Raw genomic sequence first — 22005 nt, 5'->3', positions numbered from 1 at the left:
AACAGGACAGGTAATGCAGAGAAGGTTGGAATTTACATGACAGCTGGCCCAACTGATTTAGGCCCCGTATACACAACAACGAATACGAGTGTATCCGCAAAACTATCTTTACTTTTGGTTAGTCCGTTTACACGGCACCCGTGTGCGGATCCACTGTATCCGCTAAGTTTTTATCCCGCCTCTAATTGTGGAAAGATTCTTTCAGGGTCGCTATTATAACGCCTGTTACTGCGCATGCATATCTCTCTCCCTCCCTCCTGCTCACCCAGTTGTAAACAAACATGGCGGCCCCGTCGTGGTACGACCCGCAGTATAAATTCTAGTTTTATCGTCCAGATCAGTAGTTTTATAGTTGAGACTCTCCCCTGATAGCATCCGATGCGTCATCAGTCCATGCGGATGTTGGGTTCTCTGCACACAAGTCTTCGTAGTTTCATTACTAAATCAAGCCACAGCGCCCTCCTGTGGCCAGGCATACAAACGACATAATTGTCAGTGTGTCTGCTGCTACAGTGTAAACGTGTAAACACTTTTTTTAAAACGGATTAGGTGTTGTCACGTAAAACGTTGTCCTGCAAACAGGGCTTAAGATAAATGATGGGTTGATGAAGGTGGAAAACCTTAAAAATTTAATATTTTGAACAAAAGGATGGATGTCTGATAAAGTTAATTCTCCTTCAGCTTCTCCAGTTTGGGATTTGGACATTTGGTCTCCATGGGTTAGCATACAACCAGGTTTTGGTCCCCACCAGTAGAGGAGAACAAGCTGAGAGAGACAGAGAGAGATAGACAGACAGACTTGCTCACATCTTCTCACCTTTTAAGAACGTGTAAAACACTGCAGTAGCCAGCCACAGGATATGGTGGGTAGGTCACAGCCTCTCAGGTTTTACATTAGAACACCAACATGGGTGTGGAGAGAATTACTGAATAATTGTAACCTAAAACTGTGGTGTCCAGCATACTGGTCCCCACAAGGTAGATCAAACCCACAGACAGGAAAAACTCACAGCTCTGGGAAAAACCAGTCCCCATTTACACAAGGTACAGTTGGAGCGGAAAGGAATGCAGTTTGTCAAAGTAGGCGTAAGATCCAGGAAACTCATCAAGGGCAAAGATATGGCAGCTGGACTTCAGCTAAAAATAATTATCCAGGCAGACGACTTAGCAACTCTTATACACTTCTCTAGATGAGCATCGGATCTGCTTTTAAATGTGCTGGTCGGCAGGATCTGCAGACTGTAACAGATCTGTTTGAGTGCTTATTCATAATGACATGAAGTTGATGGGGGAGTGGTGATACTGTACTGCCCCTCCTGGGACAGACCCGGGTACATCAGGGTACACCAAAGTGAGGGAAAATAAAACAATGACAGTTCCACACAAGTACAGGCAGCGATCACAGCTCGCCGTCCTCTGGTCCGAAGCAACATTAAATAAAGGTGCACAGTAAACCTGCAGGACACCTGTCGTCATGCAGATCACCCGGCAGGGTTTCCAGGACTTCCACAACAATGCCATGAGCTAAGCTAAATGCAATGCAATACACGTGAGAAGACAGTTGTGGAGTTTTTACAAGCTCACAAGTGTACTGCAGAACGTATGAACGTGTCAAACAGCATGGGAAATCCCCTCCTGCACACAGGAACACCAACGAAGACAATCTGCAGCAAGTATGCTCCTCAAGCTAATAGCGTCGTGCTTTTGGTCTATTTAGAGATTATTTCCTTCAAACATCAATCAAACTGCACCCTGGTTCAGAGGACAGATACTGTAGAAATTCTCACAAACACATTTGAAACATGCACAAGAGTCTTGTTTTAATTAGACAGAGCTTGACCCAAAAGATGGATCTGGAAGTCATTGTGGGGCTTTTGTTTAGAATCAAGCGCCATGTTAAGAGATCTGGCCAAAACAACGGAAAGGCTCTCGACAATGTAATGAGTGCAGGAGATCGGTCCAAAACTTGTTCGTGCTTACATTCTGCAAGTAAATGACAAAAATGATGAGTGACAGTCCCTCTCAGCGTTTCCTCCAGTTTCTGCCATCAGATGAATCATAACAATATCCACTGCCACAAAAGAACATCTGATGAGAAATCCTTCATTCCCAGAGTTTAGCGCTCTCACTTCACAGCAAGTCGCCGCCCAGTTTGAGTTCAGATTCAAAGGCTTGTTCTCCCTGATTTTTTCTCTGGTTTTCTTCCAGAGACTAAAGAAATGTAATTGTTTTTTTTCCTAAAGTGCCCCTGAGTCTTTCTGTCCAGGATGTAACACCTCACCTTGTACCCAGCATCAGCTGGTCTTGTTCGGGGGTCTGAAAACACAACAAAAGTTCTCTGAGTACTGAAAAATGCAACTCTATGAAAACAGCTCCCAAGGTGGAACTTTTTGAAAATGCTCGGGCTCCATCTCAGTGTAAACGGCAGAAACGCTGCTACTGCACCGTAGCTCCACGGCTGTAGTAAATACCTTTTCATTTGAAACGTCGTCTAAACATGTTTGTAATCATTTCCAGCGGTTGGTAAAATGTTGCTGGTAAAATACAAATGTGAAGAAACTAGCAAATTGCCAAATATGATCACTTGTCCCCGTCTATAATCCATCAATGCGTACGATTTCAGTTTAATCATCTCAGTCCAATCCAAAGACGGATCAGCAGCTTCTTGTACAACCAATCATACTTTAACTCAGCAAAAAGGACTTCCGATCGTCAACAGGTGTGCATGAGTGAATGAGTAACGCGACACTGCGACAGACGTCACAGTCCACTGAGTACACGGGTGGACAATAAACACACACACGGCGGTTCATATGGACGTCATAGCTGTCATCTCCTTCCTGCCACTCGATTACCTCCACAGAGACAAAGCCACTACTGTGCCACCTGAGCGAGAGCGTCTTTATGAATGAAAGAGGGAAACAAAGAGGAGCCGGGGGGAGAATCAGAGAATGAGTGTGTATGTACTGAGTGGGCCCACGTTAAAACAGCGCAGCACTGAATGGTGGTGAGTCACACTGAAGAAAGACGCTGTGAGGACAAAGTGACACATGAGTCCACAGGACAGCTCAGAGCGACGTCACAGCAGCAGCAGACAAGCCGGGTAACATCTTCACTCTGTGTTCAATGAAATACCAAAGAAATCAAAGCAGATGGGCCAATCCCTCCATCCACTAGCAGCAATGTGGGGTCCTGTGTACTCTTCAAGGACACTTCATGTTCAGGACTAAATGTGTGATTGAACCACCAGCATTGGGAGTTTGACACAATCAGAACAATTACAGGGTAGTTGGATTTCACTCTTAATTTACACTGATTAGATTAGCCCATTCACACACACTAGCCGAAATGCAAGGCGCTCAACATCCATTTGGAGTCATTTGGTTCAGTGTGTTGCTCAAAGTCACTTTAACAAACAGGTAGCAACATTTTCTCCGCCCTACTCTGCCTCTGATTGGCTCGTCAGTCCTCGAGCTGCACGATAAACAGACATCAAATGTGATGAAGAGCGAAACAAGAGAAGGCATAGCTCACTGTTCAGGTTGAATACGTGCATGAGTGAGCTGGTATTTCATTTTTGCATTATGAGTTTCCAACAATCTAATTCCAAAAGTTTCAACATATGCCTGCAGTCAGTATTGCTGCGATATCCCAAATCATAACGAGCACACTGTGATTTGTATAGTTTTGCTCGAGGTGAGTTTACGGAGTAGTACTTAGGCCCAGCGACTCATTCTAAATACCTTAATTCTTATAGAGTTTAAAGTCATGCATCAGTAATAACATCAAGATTTGTCCCTCCACTCGTTGCATTTCGGCCCATAGAATAACAGAAATGGTTTGTAAATGTGAAGATTATCCAGTGCTGTAATGATATGATGCAGAGTTTAGAGCAGCAGTCATTCATAAAGCAATGCAAAGATCCTACTGGCTATTAGTCCAGGAACTGGCCTACAGAAAATACATCCTGCATGCAGCGCTCTGGGGAGGTCGTTTCAACAAACCGTGCTTCACTACACAACTGAACGACTTTCAAACGCATTTCAGACTGAGAACTTTATACAACCAAAAACTATCAGAAGAAGCAGAAACTTTGCTTGCTGCTGCACTGCAGCTCGGGCTGGAGCTCGGGCTGGAGCTCGGGCTGGAGCTCGGGCTGGAGCTCGGGCTGGAGCTCGGGCTGGAGCTCGGCTGGCCGGGGCCTGAAAGAGGCTTTTGTCCTCCAAGGTGAGTCATTTTGCACCCGCGCGTTAGTTAACCCTTAAAGCAGTAGGGAATGCAGTCGAGATGAGCTTTACGAGTCTCACGCCTCGGGGTGGAGGGCAGAAACCACATCATTCCAGCAGCTGAAGCTTTGAGAACACAAATTAGCATCCATGATGGGACATGACCAGTGACTATCAACCACAGTGAGAATGAATGAAACAAACCTCACTGATACTTCACACACGGCTTTAGATGACCGGATTACGCGATGATAAGCAAACATTGTGACTGCATTCTCCTTCTCATAAAGGCCACACAATGCTGTTCCAAACAATTAAAGGCTTGTCTCTTTGCAAAAAACAAACAAACTACAATTTCTCATACACAAGCAACCTGACTCATTCCTTTCAGCACTTTTCTATTTTAAGTACTCACCCATGAGGTTTTAAAGTACACCTCCATTACTGCAGTCACGTTTTAAATAACATTGAGAAACTTGTATTGTGTCACAATAGGAACCGTTCAATTGGATTGTTCTACGATTGTAGGTGTCCCACAAGGCTTGTCTATTGGTCCTGTTCTATATTTATTGGTCCTGAAGCATCTGGTATTCATCACTGCATCTCAAGCAAGAAGGTTTGGCGACCTTCTATCTACTGGAGGTGAGATTTGCAAATCTATTCAATTACTTTCATTGACTCCATGCTAGTTTGGTCCTCTGGAAACAACCAATGGGTGACTTAAGATCTGGTACAAATACAGAGATTGGAAAACAACACTTTTACACTGTATTTGCACCAACAACCTGGAGGCCTCACTCTAAAGACGCTCCGAGCTGTTCTTTGTCATTCCATTATTATTTGTATCTACATGGTTTTGCTGAGTTGTGTTTTGCTCTAAGTCATTGCCAATGATTGTTTTTTGAGTTTAAATACGGACGATGGTGCAATCAAAGACAAAAAGTATGTGCATGCATTCACAAGCTTGTCTGTCAGAGAACCAACCTGCTCCGAGCTTAGCGATCTGCTCCAGGTCGGCGAAGGTTCTGGCTGAAGCGATGGGCTCTGGGAGCTTCAGGGTAAAAGGCAACACATCTCTGGAAAAAGAAGAAAAAGCGAGTGGTGAAGGGTGGGACGGACACTCCCCCCCCCGGCAGTGTGAGTCACCTCGTTGGAAACCAGTGTGGCTTGGCATGGACTGTGTTGTGCTGGCAGAAGTGCAGAATCGTGAAAACAGCCACACAGCTGGAGGGTAACACACGTCTATTGCCCTCCTCCCAGTGGCTCCCTCACAAGACTGTTTCAGTCATGAGAAGAATTCTCTATAAACTTCATGAACTCCATTCGGAGATCTGGCCAATTTAAAAGCATTCATGACATCCAACCAAACAAGACATCGCTGAGGGAAACATCTCCAGATGAGTCTGGAAAAGAATCTGTGGCAGTGAAATGTTTTGCTTTGCAAATGACACCATCAATCACTCTCAACACTGGTGCACTGACGACACAAAGAAATAAAGGAAGCATCTCTGAAAGTGAAGACTATGTCATGAAGGACTTACAAGAGAAGAACTGCTTCCGCACATTTCACAAAACTGGAGTGGAGGAATGATTTGATGTCTACAAAAAACTCTGCATTATACCTTCAAAAAGCCTAATGCCAAACACATTCATGTGTCTTTGATAGTTTCACATGGTTCCGACCAACCATTGCTTTTTTCAGACTTTGACCCAAGGAAGAGACAAAACAATCAAAACCTTCAGATGGACGCTTCCGTGTTCCACATGTAACATCAGCCTCATCTTATACCCTCAGTACCTCGTTTCACCACCAGGTGCACACATGAAATGCTTGTGGACAGTTTTCTGGACTCACCGGCTGATGCAGCAGAAAGCCATGAGACGGAAAAGGTCTGCAAAGCTCAGGCCTGATCCCTCCAGGGAGAAGGCTGTGGGGGGACAGAACAACAGACCACATTTAAAAACAGAAGTGAGAAACATCTTTTATTGTCTTCAAACATTTGTTAATATTTATCTGGTTTAAATGTATTTAACCCGCAGTGTAATTTAAGATTATTAATCCTTGAATTCACTGCAGTCAATATAAACACACAGAAGTCACATTGTACTGTAAAATGTCACATTAAATGGAAACAAGCTTGTGTTTACCTGATGAATTTGTATCAGGAAATGAATGTCAGAGCAAAAAAACAAGTTACAGCAACGTTGGTAATCCAATGAGAGATAACTTGTCTGATCTCGTCTGGGCTCTTCACTCGCGCTGTCGGCGCTGAGCATGACCAACATGTGCTAACCGACAGGCTAAACGCCACAAAGGCAGATGTGGAAACAAAACGAGCATTTATCCTGCTGGGAATAAGGACAGTGCTTTAGAAGTGTGTCGTAAGAACGAACCGTGACGGGGCTAAGAAAAACACTGTAATGATCAACTATCCAAGACAGCAAACTTATATCTACTGCCATGTTTCCACTGAATATTACACGCTGCTTTTGGCTTTGCAGCTCTGAAACCTAACACAACCAGTAGCTGCTGTCATTACAGCTGAGAGTCTGCTGAAGGTCCGGAGCACGGTTCAAGCACTTGTATTTACGTCACACTGACTTTACAGCTCGTTCATCTTTGCCCCTTGTCTTATTGGGTGGATTTGTTGTCACTGTCACCAGCGAGGGTCGATCTCGACAGACGTTAACATGTTGTGTGGTTCCACCACAGAGAGTACGGTTAAAATGTAGGCGGGGATGTGAACGGCCACGTAACAATGCAACAGTAAACGTAGGACCAGCATGGAACACATTTATCGCAGCGCTGCTCAAGCGTCCCAGTAAAGCCTGCGTTCTCTGTGACACTGTTTGGAAAACGTCCTCATTCTGAACAGCAGTGTCCAGCTTCCACTGAATCTGCTGCTGTCCTGTTACCGAGAGGAGCGTCTGCACCTTGCCTGAACACCAGGGGGCAGTGTAGCACCAACCTTTCAATAAAGCCAGTTAACAAAACAACCAGAGTACAGAAAGCTGCGTGTGTGAACAATGGGAGCGTTCATAAGGCCCCTGAGATATTTAAACATTGCTGCTTGTCGAGAGAGACGATCACTGACCAATCAGCAGTCGGCTGGGTTGTAGCTCCTCGTTATCGAACCCATACGATGAGCCAGGTACCTCAACGGAGGGGTTACGACAAATGGTAACGGTTGGGTACAGTACTTTTGGTACCATCTACAACTTTTATCAGTGGAAACACAAAAAACCTGTCTCTTTCCGCACCGTTCCATCAGACGAGGACAAGTGACACTTGGGTGCCTGGTTTTTACTCGTCTAAGTCGTTCAAGCAGTTTTTGTAGCTACAAACCAATTCCGCAGCTCACACATAGGGTATGTCCGAATTGTCCCTCCTATCTCCTTAACTATCGACTTTACCTTAACCCAGTGGATGACATCACGGGGTTAAGGAAAGGTGTTAGGAGGCTTCCTAAAGGAGTTAGTGAAAGGCAATCACGTTAGTGTGGCAGTCGGACCGCACTTTCACTTAGTGACGTCATAATAATCCGACGCATGGCGCAAGTTAGTGACGTCAGCCATGATGGGGAAAGAACTACAAATTTCAGAAGATGGACTACAAAAAGCACATTTGGGTTTTAGATGATTTAAAGTTGTTCAAGGCAGATTATTGCTTTGGTAACTTGCAAGATCTGTTCCCTTTTTCCAACATGGTGAGTTTCCCTGAACGCTTGGATGAGCGGGTCCCTTTAAATGTTGTCGCCGCAAGGAACTGTGGGGCAGCATGAGCTGGCCTCCTTTGATAAAGGAAGCGTCAGTGGTTCCTAAGCTAAAGGAGGCTCTAAAGGAAGCAACAAGCCTCCTTTCCTTTGCTTATTAAGAATTCGGACAGTCCTCATCATGGCCGCCACACAAAACACTTCCGGGGTTCAGGAAGAGTCGATAGTTAAGGAGTTAGGAGGGACAATTCAGACGTACACATAGTCTGAGAAATCCTCTGTCAGATACTCCGTCCCAACTCATTGCCCTTGCTTCTAATGCTTCATCTTCACAAACTGATGGTCCTCCGGCTGCCTTATCTAGACGTGAAGTCAGATGAGTGCAAGTCGCAGATGAATACGAATGATCACGGTGTACAGCAACCAGTTCCAAGACTTGACAGACCTGGACAGTTCTACCTCAAAGTCGATCAGAACTTACATCGTGTTACACAAGAAGTTGAAGTGTTTTTTTTACTAATATTGTACTTTACATACAAACAGACTCTGAAACAGTTTCTTTGCCAGAACCAGCTGAATTCACATTCTTTGATTCACACATATTCGCGCAATATGGAGCTGCTGCTGTCATGACCCATGTGGAATTAATAAAGTCTGATCTAATCTAATCTTCTGCACATCACAAACAATGCAAACCATCTACTGTGAAACAACAGTGAACCTATTGCCATATTGCAAAAATGTTTCTTATCCAGCACTATTTTTGGTTGTTTTGGCTATTCTATGACAAATAAATGCAAGTTTAAAATGTGATTATGTCAACACTGATGTATGAGAACATTTATTCTCCATGTCCAGATGTAACTGTAGATAATCCTGGTCCAGCAGCTGCTTCTCCAGAACCTTCTGTCAGATGGTTCCTGAGCACTGGCCATCGTGCTTTCAACCCATGATTAGCCTGCTTTGTTTTCTTCAACTGCTTTTCTCCAGTCCCTCCATTGTCTGGACCCAGATGGTAAGTACCACTATCATTTGATATATAAGTCACATGATCAGTCAAACAACTCCAAAAGTGACTTATCATCTTAAAAATGGAAAGATTTCAGGATATCTGCCTGATAATGAGGCCAAACAATCAGAAGTCTGGTTTCACAATGAGACTGAAGGTAAATGACCCCTAGTTCTGCCATATCGATTGTAAAGACTCTGAAAACTAAAGTTTTTACTGGATTATAAGATTAATTTTGGAGGTGTCATTGGTATAATTTAAGTAAAGCCACATTTGTGCTCTGGGTGGCAGTAGTGAGTCAGGATCACTAAAAAAATTCAGCAGTTTGTGGTAAGTTATCTTGAAGAACGTCAGAGGAACTGAGTTTTTCTTCTGATTGTAGGAAAAAGGTCGAGTGACACACTGCACCATCTAGTGGTAAAAAGAGATATTGCAGGAGGGGCTGAGCTGCAAGTTGTTAACTAGTAATTCACATATCATTTTTCATATCCTTTTGACAAACTGCACCTTGACAGTAAAGCTATGCATGCTGATGTTCATTTTTTTTTTTTTCAAATGAGAGTGGCAATCCTCAGCTCAGCTATATTCTTGTGAGCGGACCGGAAGGGGAATCGGGTGGAGGAAATGAAAAAGTTGCCCGTCCCCGGGGCAAAAACTTTAGCAGCTGCTGTGACTGTCACTGAATGAATGTGCTATTGTGTTGATTTCTTTTCTCTACAAGAGTAAACACCAAGTCCTTTGAAACGTCAGTCTCTGCAGCTTTCTTCAACTTGTCCTGAACAAAAAGAGACAAAAGACGAGGAAGTGTGCCGCGAGCACAGATTCTCTCTCCCTCCCTCCCTCCCTCCTACCCTCCCTCGGAAATTCCAGTTAGTGTCTGACAGAGGCTGACCTCAGCACGCAGGTAAAAGGTGTGTGTGGGGGGAAACCCGGCTTTCATGGAGGTAAAAATAGAACAAAGCAAAGTTATTTAAGGAAACAGCAGGTCAAATTAGAAGAAGAAGCCTTGAGGGGAACAACAGATTAAACATATGCTGACAGTTCAAGGACGTTCTGGAAAAGTCTGAATTGTTCCAGTAATTTCATTCAAACAAAGAAACTCACATATTGTAAGATTCTTTATAAATTGTTATATTTGCATTGTTCCATTAATTTCTTAAGAGAAAACAATGATCCAGGATTCCAGTGTCTTCAAATCTTCCAACCTCTGCATCAAATCTGTGATTTGTGAAACAGAAAAGTCTGGTAGTACAAAGAACCTGCTGAGGTGGTGGAAGGTTCAGGGAGCTTTGCTTTCCCCTAAAAGAACTCCAGAGATTCTCCCTCTGCTTCAGGTGAAAAGAGGAGTTTGCCCCAGGTCTTCTTCAGGTCAGAGTTTTGTCCAAGAACAGAGGGAAAAGTGTCAATGCTTACTGTACTGGCTCTCTTGGACAGGGAAGTCTTTGACGGACAGAGCCGAGTCTCTGTCCATGCGCAGCGAGATGACTTTCCTCTGCAGACTGCTCGACTTCCTCACCAGAAACGACTGCAGGACGAAATGAGGAAACAACAAATCAAAACATCCTTCTTTACTTTACTGGATCAATCTCTTTACAGCCAAGTGTTCTTTTGTTCTGTCATTAAAGGCACGCTGCACTTCAAATAACACTGTTTTAAGTTCTGAGGAAAGTCCACAAGGAGAACCGTTCAGTACTTCTGTTGAACTTTGTGAGAATTAAAAAAAAGAAGAAGCCTCAAACGTATAAAGTAGGATGTATTTCCCCAAGCTTCACGGTTTCGAGTTATCTTATTTACATCATGACAAAAACAAATAAATGAAGATTTTATTTCACTGTAAGTGTTACATAATTTAAATGATTAAATAAGCTTTTGTGCAAAACTGTGTGCAGCAGTTTCGACTGTAACAGCCTGAATATAGACGTCATCATTATTTACAATTTAAAGCATCTCTTCATTACAAGATGAGTTACACCTTTTATTGCTGATCGACGCTGTTAATACGATCTGTTAATGTGTTGAATGAGTTAATGTGGAATAACAAGAGGAAGTCCAGTATAAATTAGTACTTGTTGGGACACAAATCAGGTTTATGTCACGAACTAAATAACAAAACAATAAACGTCAGAGAAAATCAACAGATCTGGGCTGAACGTAAACTGGAGGGTAACGAGATTCACAGCTTTAATTTAGAAACTGCACCTTTAAAGATTCCCAATAAAAAACTCCTGTTTGTGTTTGTGTTGTGGGATTTTGTTCCATCTGATACTTATGTGCTCACGTGAAGAGGCACAGAAGGATCAAAACCACCACAAGGACCGAGCGGACCCCCAGTGGACCGAGCTCACCCCCCAGTGGGCCGAGCTGACCCCCCCCAGTGGACCCCAGTGGACCGAGCTGACCCCCCCCAGTGAACCCAGTGGACCGAGCTGACCCCCCAGTGGACCGAGCAGACCCGCCCCAGTGGACCGAGCGGACCCCCCAGTGGACCGAGCTGACCCCCTAGTGGACCGAGCAGACCTCCCAGTGGACCGAGCGGACCCCCCCAGTGGACCAAGCAGTGGGCTTCTCACCCCAGCCGGCTGGCTCTGAAGGATCCGTGTGGCGTCTTGACGGCGAAGGCCCAGCTGCAGCCACACGGCGTGCGTGTGCTGCAGCCGGTCCAGGACGCTGAGCCTGCGGTGGAGCGAGTCGTAGCCCGAGTCTCGTACCCCAGGAAGCCCCGCCCCCATCGCAGCGCACGGCGAGGCCTGCAGGAAGAGCCCGCCCACCTCCTCGCTCAGCCTGGAAACAAGAAGACCGTCACATCACGTCAGGTCACTTTCTCCTGCGATGAGGATTTCTGAGCAGCGTCAAGGTCTTTAAAACCGGGGTTTGATCGCTGCTTTAACAAAGAACTATTGGTGAACCACTTCTCACACAAGCAAACAAACAGTACAAGAGAATAAAAATAACCTGAGTGGGTCCAGATGAACTGTAAAGTACTTCACCTGCACAAGTCTTTCTCCTCCAGATAATCACTATAAATCTTCTTAATAAGAGGAATCAAACTAACTCTGATCATTTTTGATATTAAGATGTCAATAGTTTTTATTAACTCGTGCTGTTGTTCAGATCAGAGGACGACCTGCTGCTGCCTCACATCCAGCATCAATGTAGGCAGGCAAAGAGAACTGCATGACACACGCACGCACGCACGCACACTTTGGTGAAAATCTGTCGTGCAGTACACTTAAAAGCCGATAAAATGAAATCCTGAAATCAAGAATACGGATCACCTCCAAAATGTTATGGAATCTCCCACGGCCTAATATCTATCTGTGGGAAAAATTTCGATAAAATCCGTCTAGTCGTTTCGATGTAATCTTGCTAACATTTACGCAGACAAACAAATATACACCAATGATATTATTACGTCCTTGGCGGACGAAGTTAAATAACAAAATACAGAATTATCTGGAGTACAAGTTGTAATCTTTTAGTCGTTTGGTGGCTCATTTCACTTATAAGAAAATATGACTTGTATATCAAAATATACTGATAGATACCATCTGGTACCACTAGATGTCACTGCGTGACGATGGAAAAACCTCCATTGTTTGTCTTTTTAAGCAGTTTTAGCTGAGTTTTTATCAGTTTTATCCATTAAAGCTATTTTGGCCAACTTCGTCAGGTACAACTCATAGTCTGAAACATCCGGTACCTTCAGGCCTAAATATAAAGTACCTTCAAAAAGGGGGAGAACAGATTATGTAAACATATAGTTTTGTTGTATTTACCCAAACTGTGGTTTTTGTTGCATTGATCAATTATTTAAACAACTGCAATAAAGAACTACTGTCACTTTATTCATATATTTAGCCTTAAAGGGCCAGGTACGACTTGTAGCCTAAAAAATATGAGAAATGTGCAGAAATGTAATGTGTGAATAAATTGTAGGTCCTGATCTTCACTTCATTCTCCTCTTGAGTTGATTCATGTGGTGACGAGCTCGTTCGACTCTGGTCGGACTCATAAGGCACCGGCCTTGGTGCTTCTCTGATAATGTCATGGTAAAAGGGATATTTCCCTTCTCCCATGACATTATCAGAGGAGAAGCAACAAGGCGTAGTTGAGCCCCACATCAGTGTGAGTCTCTAAAACTGCTTCATCCTCGAGTACACAGAACTCATGGACACACAGTGTGAGCTCACCCCAGGAGACCACCATCCGTCTTTGGCTTTGAATCTGCAGACTCCGACTTCTTCCCCATCTCCTTCTTCAGACTGCCAATTTCCCAGGCAAACGAGTCGATCAGCTACGCACACACACACACACACACACACACGACAAAAATACCCCAAAATATAATCATCCATTGAATTTGACAGTGACTCTTCCTCTGTAAAATATATTTTTATAGCCCAACGTGCCACTGAATTATTGAGAAAACACTGCTTTTTTCATTTTTTATCAGTTGTACCACTTCATTTGTTGCCTTTGGCTGGTGAAGTTCCACCTTTTAGAAACGCTGACGTCTCCCACAAGTTCCTCAATGGCTAGTTTAAACTAATGAACTCAGGCGGACGCAGGCAGCCTTCTCTAGGTTTTCTGTCTTCATAACGTGAGTAATTTGCTGAATTTTCAGGGAGCTTATAGATTTGTAGGAAACACTGACGACCTGTGGGGGCAGTGTTGAGCAGCAAAGCTCATGTGGGACCAGAGAAAAGATCAAAGAAAACAACAGGAATAAGGATTATAATAAGTTTAATATTGTAAAATAAGAATTCCTTGAGAAAATGACTGTGTGAATGTGCAGATAAATAGAAATCTCCAACATGGGCCCAGCTGGCCCCCCAGACTAAATTTTAAACCCACTAGTGACGCAAACACTGATTATTTTTTTCCAGTTTTGAATCTGTTTCATCAATGTTTAGGTTTGAAACGACGTCCTTCTACTGGATGTTCTGAATGATCCAGGCCAACATGAGGGACAACATCCAGCACACACCAACACATTTACCCTTCTAGTGCCTTTCTATAGTGCAACACCTAGTGGATAAATTGCAAACAGCAGCAACTTTTCGATGTAAAAATACAGAGTGAAACTCTTTTCTGCAGTCCAGTGAGGTCACTCCCTTTCTCCAGTTAACTGTTATCTGTGTGTCTGCTGCAGCACTGATAACAGGTTTCATCGTCCTCCTTGAACTAAACCTCAAGACTCACTTATTGCGATTCATTTTTTTAACCCTTGTAACAGTTATGTCTTTTATTTGACTGTTTTTCTGCTTTGTAAAAAAAAAAAAAGCTAAAAAAAAGTTTCAATGTCAACGTGACTCGACTGACGTCAAACAATGACTCTCATGATTCATATGAAAAAAAAAAATTGTTAAGATTTTCATCAGACTCCAGGAAACCTTGATACGATTCAAACGGTGACATGTCAGGATAAACCCGTTTTTGGTCTCATCTTATCTCAAAACCTGGTCAATTCCCCTCAGACAAGCGTTTGAGGAGAAATGTCCTGGAATTGGAAGTGGCGTCTTTCCAGCATGACGCTGACGTCACTTGTTTCATTTCCTTCTCGTCTGTCTCGTTGCTTCTGTTTCTGCAGCGGCAGCAGCTTGAGGAAGGAATCAGCTCAGCTGTTTGAGAGGAAACCACAAATCCTGGCTCATCTGCTTGATTTGAACACAAGTTGATGGTTCACGACCTTAAAATTTCAACATTCACCACAGAGAGTGATGCAGTTCTGAAACTCTAAACGAAAACCAAACATATTAGATCCTGTCAGTCATCCTCCAAACGCCACCATCAGGGGCAAATAGTATTATAGTGAATTAATCCAGCGGTCAGCAAAATTCACTCTCCCTGCACTTCTGAGGAGGAACTAAAATGGATGTATGGTGAAGCTACTAATTATCAGAACACAGTTTAAAAAATCATCTTGGTTTTAGAAAATGTCCCTTTTTATTACCTGTGGATCCTAACAAGCATTCTAACAAAAACATTCAATTGGAAAGTGTGAGACAGCGTGAGAGTTCAGGAAACAATGTGGTTTAAGCTCCACGAGGGGTGACAACATAAAATACTTTATTCTGAAATTAAAACACTAAAACACTGCTCACATGAACACTGCTCACATGAACGTATTGTAGAATTAACCTTGTATCAAAAAGGCTTTCAAAAGTATGGAGCATTTCAGAGGAAATAAAATAAGATGTCAGGATTAATGTTGTTTATTTTTGACTATTTACTATTGCCCATGTTTTGTGGCTTCTTCTCCTGATTCTCATTTATTTATGAATCCAATTCTTTTAGGACGTGCTAACATCCAGAATATAGAGCATCTTCCCCCCACTACCTGCTCATTTAAATTTAATGAGTCATTCTGTCATTATTAGGTCATTTCTACAGCACCACAAGACTGAGAGCTGGACATCAACAACACACAGCTAAATGTGGGAGGTTATTAGAATCAACAGAACCGTTACTTTTCAAATTTTCAAAAGACACTACCTTTTAAAGGATTTCATTGAGTTGCGAAACCATCGTTTACATCACATTTACAACCCGGCAAGTAGGTAACATGGGAAGATTTGACCAACTCTGAAAAAGTCGACGTCATCGGATGAATCGGAGGTTTGTTTCTGCACCTCTAAAACATGTGGGAGGAGCTGCCGCTTCCTCCTCCTCCTCCGAACCCACCTTAAAGAAGCTGCCCTTCCTCTCCTGCTTGCTGGTACTTGCAGACATGGTGTCTCTCAGTTCTGCTCGGTTCGTCTCGGTATGATGAATTCTCTGCCAAAGGACATCGGACATGTTAGTGTCTGTCAAGCTCAGCCTGAAGAAACGTTGGAAAACTTGTCTTGAAAGCACAAAAATAGGCTCATTGGGATGGTTTCTTTCCGTTTTAAATTTCTAAAAGTAGTTTTTACCTTTTGAAGACTTATAGAATCATAAAGTGTCCAACCGTGACCCCCGTACTCAGCTCTACTAGTAATCATGTAACGACTTACAAAGCTCATCAAGTCTGACTCACTGTGGTTCTTAAAAAGCAGTTTAACAACAACACAGTGCATGTGCTTACACTCAGGCCTGGCCCAGATGTTGTGCTGGTTTCAGTTACAGCAGCTGATCCCAGCCAGCTGTGTCGAGGTATGCGAATACATCCCGGAGCTCGCTTTTAAGGAACACGTGAGTTCGAGGAAAATACCAGCACCAGCACCAGCACCAGCACCAGCAGCAGCAGCAGCAGCAGCCGTCTCCGACTGACCCACAAACTCATCCGCTGCAAGCCTGTTGTGAAATCTCATGCTGTGGATGTGAGAGTGTTTTGAAGGGAAACCAAACAAGTTAGCGCAGGGAATGTTTTGAATGCAATACCCCGATCTAGGGCATCTCGCAATGATTGCTACATGTTTTCAGCTCACCAGATGTTAAGACAGTTAGATAAGAGCTTTTAAGTGAAAGTTAAAGGTCTTTAATATGATGAAGGTTTATAGAAATTCCCAAACACATTAATTACTTTAAGGTTTGATCCCAGACATTTAGAAAAGGGTGTCAAAGCCTGGTTTGTTTTGAGGTCTCCCTCTGAGGCCCTGTCCATGAGAGCCAAAACAATCTTTTTTCTCCCCGTCGTTTCCCGCCCACACGGCATCGGTGCAGGAAACGTCTGTGTCCACGTGACACCATGAAAACTACTAAAACAATGTAGTAGATAAGCCAGGCCTATAGGTGGCGCTGTAACTCTGCCAAAGAAATACACAAATAATGGAGAAGACATGGAGGATGTAAAAATTGAGACATCGACAAATCTACCATCTGGCCTTATTAAATGAAATATCATCATAGCGTCATCAGCTCGATCTGGAGAATGTCGTCCGCCATTGTTGTTGTTAAGTTGCGGTCCAGAGGGGGGGGCGATGACATCTTTTTTAACTAATGTGCGTCTCGTCCATCCGCACGTCAAAGCCCTGGCGCTATTTTAAAACTTCCCCCCTCTGGAACCCGTTATCAAAATACCCTGTTTTCAGGCTCATAAATCGCTGCGCCGTGTGGACGATCGGCCAAAAACGATGCGGCTCCATCTTGTCGTGTGAACAGGCCCTAAAACATTCAGGACAGACAATCTCCACACAACACCACGGATTGAGAATTTTAAGACTGAGGCCCGTTTACACGAGAATGTTTTCAAGTGAAAATACAAAACTTCTTTGTGTTTTGGGTGTTGAGTACCCAACAATGGTGCTTGGAACCACTGAACACAACTTTATGAAAATGCTACGGCTACGACTCCGCCTCGGTGTGGACAAAAGAAACGCTGGTACTGTGCTTCCATAGCAACTAGTTCTTTTGCACGTGTGAGCAGATGGACAATCAGAACAATGTTTACTCCAGAGTGTCTTGACTCCCAGTCCATATTCTCCTGGATTTGGTAGTTTTAAAGTCGACAGTCACTGAAATAACAATCCAACTGAGTCGTCTGTCCACTAGAATATTTGTGTACTCCCATTTAATGTTGGTAGCGTGTTGTTCTCTGCTGCGTGTGTGTGTGTGTGGTTTGATTGCAAAAACAAACAACAGCACCCATTAGTGGCCCAACGGGAAAACTACATGCATTTCTGCCAGTGATGACTAAACGAACATCGTTTTCAGAATGTCACCTTCTACACATGAAACTTTGCTGAAACGAAAACTCAAAAATGTAGAGTTTTCACTTGAAACATTGTCGTGTTAATGAGACCCAAGTCAGACCAGACTGGATGAACAACTATAAGTAGATACAAATTAAAGTGCTTCAGATATGAATCACATTCAATCAAATGCTGATGTGATGAAAAAAAGACAATTCAGTAGTTTGGCTGGAAAAAGAAATACCAACACAGGTTGATTTAGTACTTGATGTTCCGCACGGTAGGTTATGTCCACAAATTAAATCCAAGAGAGTCCAAACATTGAAGTACCCTTGAGTAGTGGTAAAAAGGCAACAAACTAAAACAGAGAGACCAACAGCAAACATGTCTCTGTCCTGGAAAGCAGCAAAAGCCACTGGCTGTTTTCTTTCCCGATTTCACCCCTCCTGTCAAAACACAGCAGCAGAGTGGGCTTCAGGGGGGTTGTTGTGGTTGGAGCTAGAAGTGCGAGTGTGTTTTCTTCTGTAGACGCAATCTTGTGAGTGCTTCGCAGGCCAGACCCGGTAAACAGGAAGGCTCCTGTGGTTGTCAGTCTGTGAAAACCAAACAGTGGACGGCCAGTTTTCCAAAGACGCAAACACAGTGTTTTAGTGTGGCTGAGGAAGCAGCATTTCAGTCGCACTGCAGTTTTCCTAAAAACACTATATATTTTCTAGAAATAGGGGGTCAAACATTACGTCAAACATGAACGCTCATTAGAGAGTCCAATCAGACCCCAGAGGACTTTGCAAAGTGTAACAAATAAGTAAACATAACTCGTCATTTGTAATAGAACTGACTGTGGATTTGTGGATTACTTGCTGAGAGCAGCTCTCCTATTGCTCATGAAGTAGCATTAACACACTGCGAGGGTGAATTTTTAAGTAATATACTTGTTGAAGGCTGTCCATCATTTGCTTTACTTGGATACGGAGAAAACATTTAGAGTTGTAGTTTTTTTGAAGATTGTTGAGTTGTAATGCAAACCTCATGAGACAGATCGGGTGGTAATGTGGCCCTAAAATGTTTGACACTCCTGCTCTAGAAGGTTCACGGAATAAAACCGATCTAATGAATGTGTTTGATTAAGGACGGACCTCAAAGTCATACAGGCTTAACTTTTGAGAATTTTCACAAAAACACTGAAAAACACTGAATACCAAAACCTTCTCATGAGACTCATCCACAGCAGGACACAAACGTCTACAGACTCGTCCCGAAGATCGGTGCAGGACCACACAGTGGGGGAGTGTCTAATAAAACGTACATCTCTTCGTAAATGGTGCAAATCAAGCTATTTGACTGACAGGAATCACCAGGACCAATGAGGCAGAGTGGCTTCAGGTCAATGGAAAGAAATGTTGGTCCACTGTGTTCAGAAGCTGAGTGCTGTGACTGACCACAGACATTTTAATAAAGGAATGCAGATTCTCTCTACAACAGGGATGTCAAACACTTTAATTCAGGGGCAACTCACAGCCCAATTTCATCTTGAGTAGGCTTAAAGGCCCATAAGAACCTTTAAATTAAACATTGAAGTTTTTCTTCAGTAAATATGATGAAAATATCCAAACTCCAATCTCAACATAAAGTCAATTTTAATGAAACCTTCTGGTGAAAAATAAAGGGAAATGTCAAAAAAACACTTGTATTATGGATGTTTTTACAAACTCCCTCTGACAGCATGGCTTTGAGGCTAATGCTAGATGGACAAACTGCTGCACTAAGCTTTGAGATGAAGTTGATCCGATTCTTTCTACAGGCTCATATGTGGGCTATTTGGAAACTTCAGATTCTGGCACTTAACAAAATACAGGTAATTTGGAAGGTGCAGGTCCAAACATAAAGTTTAAGATTCTTCTTTTTTTTTTTTGCCATGGTACTGAAATTTCCCCCCCAGAAAAAAAAACAATGTCAGAGCAAAGTGCTTATGTGTGATGTAAGCAACCTGGTCCAATCTGACCACACCGAGTTCACCTCTCACAACATTGTCACTAAAAAAATCCCAAAACAACAACTGACATGCGTGCAAAACTTGCCAACATATTCCAATAAAGTTTGTTCTTGCATGTAAACGTAATTTCATTCATTGACCAGCAGGTCCAACAAAGACAGACGGACAGGTAGGTAGACAAAATATTGACAAATAATTGACTATAAATGCTTGAGACTGTGACTGTTTCCAGGACAAAGATGAAAAATTATCACTAAGGAGACGACAACGGTGTTGTTGGGATGATGTGTACGGTAAAAAAAAAAAAAAAAGAGTACAGTGGAAATATCTGAACACCCTACTATTCCTCCCTGTGAGCATGAAAACTATTTCCTGTTTAGAAAAATATGAGCCTTAAAAAAAACTGAACAAACACTATGTGTATCCTCCAGCTGCTGAGGCACCGTCACACTATGGGGAACTAAAAGCTGAACTTGCAGCCCCACACTGGTGGAAACTCCACTGCCCGAGTCCCGTCCGGAGCTGCTGTGCAGACATTTGTGGAACAGATTGTCTTCATCTCAAGCGGAACAGTAAAGTTCAAAGAGTTTTCAGAGGCTTGAGTCACCTTACAGAAGTATCAGAGAGACAAAAAGGTTCATTCCATGTTAGAATGGACAGACGTCTGAACCTTTCTTTGCTGATGACACCACCAAAGTAGCACCGACATCAAACAACAAAGGAAACTCTGCATTTAATAAGACGGTGCTCTGATAAGGACTCAGACCCTCATTATTTAGAAAAGGTTCTAAATTCTATCTTATGACTGAAATTTAGAATGTGCGTAAGTACAAAAAGATCTGTATTCATCAAACATGCCTACGTGGGTTGTACACACAGTAAGTCATCGGTGTTGATAAATCCCACTTGTTCCGAGTCACCACGCTCGTGTACTTTGGGATTATTTGCCTCTTAAGAAATTGTTTCCCCACCTTTCATCATCTTAGCAAAGAAGACCAAAAAGAGGAACTCTTGCGAAACTGAAATCGAGATTGAAGCAAAGCAGAAAATATTGTTTGGTACATTGAATGTTGGGAGAAGCAACAAAAGGAAAAATGCTGCAGCTCCAGTGCGTCACTGAAAAGATGGAGCACCCAGTGGGAAACAGCTGGTCCCAAAAAAAACCCTCCATCTTGGCTGGGAATCGAATCTTGGCCTCCTGCGTGACGACCACTGGACGACCAGTAACTCCATATGTGACCTTGATTCTTATTAGGTTTCTGTAATTAATGCAGATCCCACAGGCAAAAAATAAATCGCCGCCTGCCGACAGAAGCCACTCTGTGCTCTCAGTAAATGGATCATTGCACAATTTGAAAACAGTGCGTATGCACTGATGATGAATGAGGCTGCTGGACATCGCCACTACAGAGACCAAAGAAATGACACCCGTTTTCAGAGGATGTTTGTACTTTGATGACTCTGCACAGTGAAGAAGTGGTGAAGATGACGATCGAATGGAGACGGTACTTCCTCAACAAGCTGAAGCACTCTGACCCCCTGCAGACTTCCGTCTATCAGTCATCTACAGAGAGCCTGCAGACCTGCTGTTGCCCTGTACAGTGAACAGGAAGGACCTGCAGCTGGTGGTGAGGGAGGCTGGGCACACCATGAACACACCTCCACATCGCTCAGACGTTCATACTGACCGACCTCCAACAAAACTCTAAAGGAATTCAATAAAGCTTTGAAATGCCCCTTTAAACACTGACCATGATAGAACCATTGCCAGTGTGCGCGCACACACACACACACACACACACACACACACACACACACACACACACACACACACACACACACACACACACACACACACACACACACACACACACACACACACACACACACACACACACACACACACACACACACACACACACACACACACACACATCAGAGGTTCTGATGAGTGTTATGACACTACACCTTTAAGCCATCACATTATAACCACTGAGATCATGACGTCATACTATGTGTAAAGGCCATTTGCTGTGTTTAGGGAAGTTGGAAACGTTGGTATTCTGACAGCCTTTAATGATAACTCGCACTACTCTTCGCAGAAACTTGTACAACAGGAGCTTGCTTGCTGGATTTAACCAAGCAGGTCAGCCTTCACTTTCCACATACATCAATGAGCCTGTAATCAATGCGAAGGGTATCTATTAGTGTTTGCAGAATTCTTATTATTGCTCGTATAAATCTATATTTAAAAGAGTGCTATCTGGTCATAAATCTGCTTCATGATAAATGCCAGTGCCCAATCTATTGAAATGAAAACAGCTTGTTAGATAACGTTCACTCTCTCTTACTCTTGGCAACGTCAATAAATGTTCAAAATAGGTGAAATAAAAGAGTCGTATGCTTTCAAGTAAACACAGTGATTAGACCTGAACACTCAGTGCCTGAAGTC

At 43.1% G+C, this 22005-nt stretch overlaps 1 protein-coding gene across 1 annotated transcript in view; it reads right to left on the bottom strand.

Moving 5' to 3' along the window:
• Positions 1-22005, bottom strand: part of rin2a (Ras and Rab interactor 2a) — a 49779-nt gene that overhangs the window by 19529 nt on the left and 8245 nt on the right. The window contains exons 2-7 of the mRNA XM_080482437.1: positions 15633-15725; positions 13139-13242; positions 11519-11729; positions 10362-10473; positions 6082-6154; positions 5211-5302 (exon numbers count right to left, since the gene is read on the bottom strand). Of these exons, the coding sequence (XP_080338563.1) occupies positions 5211-5302; positions 6082-6154; positions 10362-10473; positions 11519-11729; positions 13139-13242; positions 15633-15680 (640 nt within the window). The 5' untranslated portion in view covers positions 15681-15725. The remainder of the gene's footprint in view (positions 1-5210; positions 5303-6081; positions 6155-10361; positions 10474-11518; positions 11730-13138; positions 13243-15632; positions 15726-22005) is intronic.

This window comes from Lipophrys pholis (genome assembly GCF_963383615.2).
Source record: "Lipophrys pholis genome assembly, chromosome: 15".
Taxonomy (NCBI): Eukaryota; Metazoa; Chordata; class Actinopteri; order Blenniiformes; family Blenniidae; genus Lipophrys; species Lipophrys pholis.
Note: the sequence above shows the minus strand (reverse complement) of the source record. Positions and strands in the feature narration are given on the sequence as shown.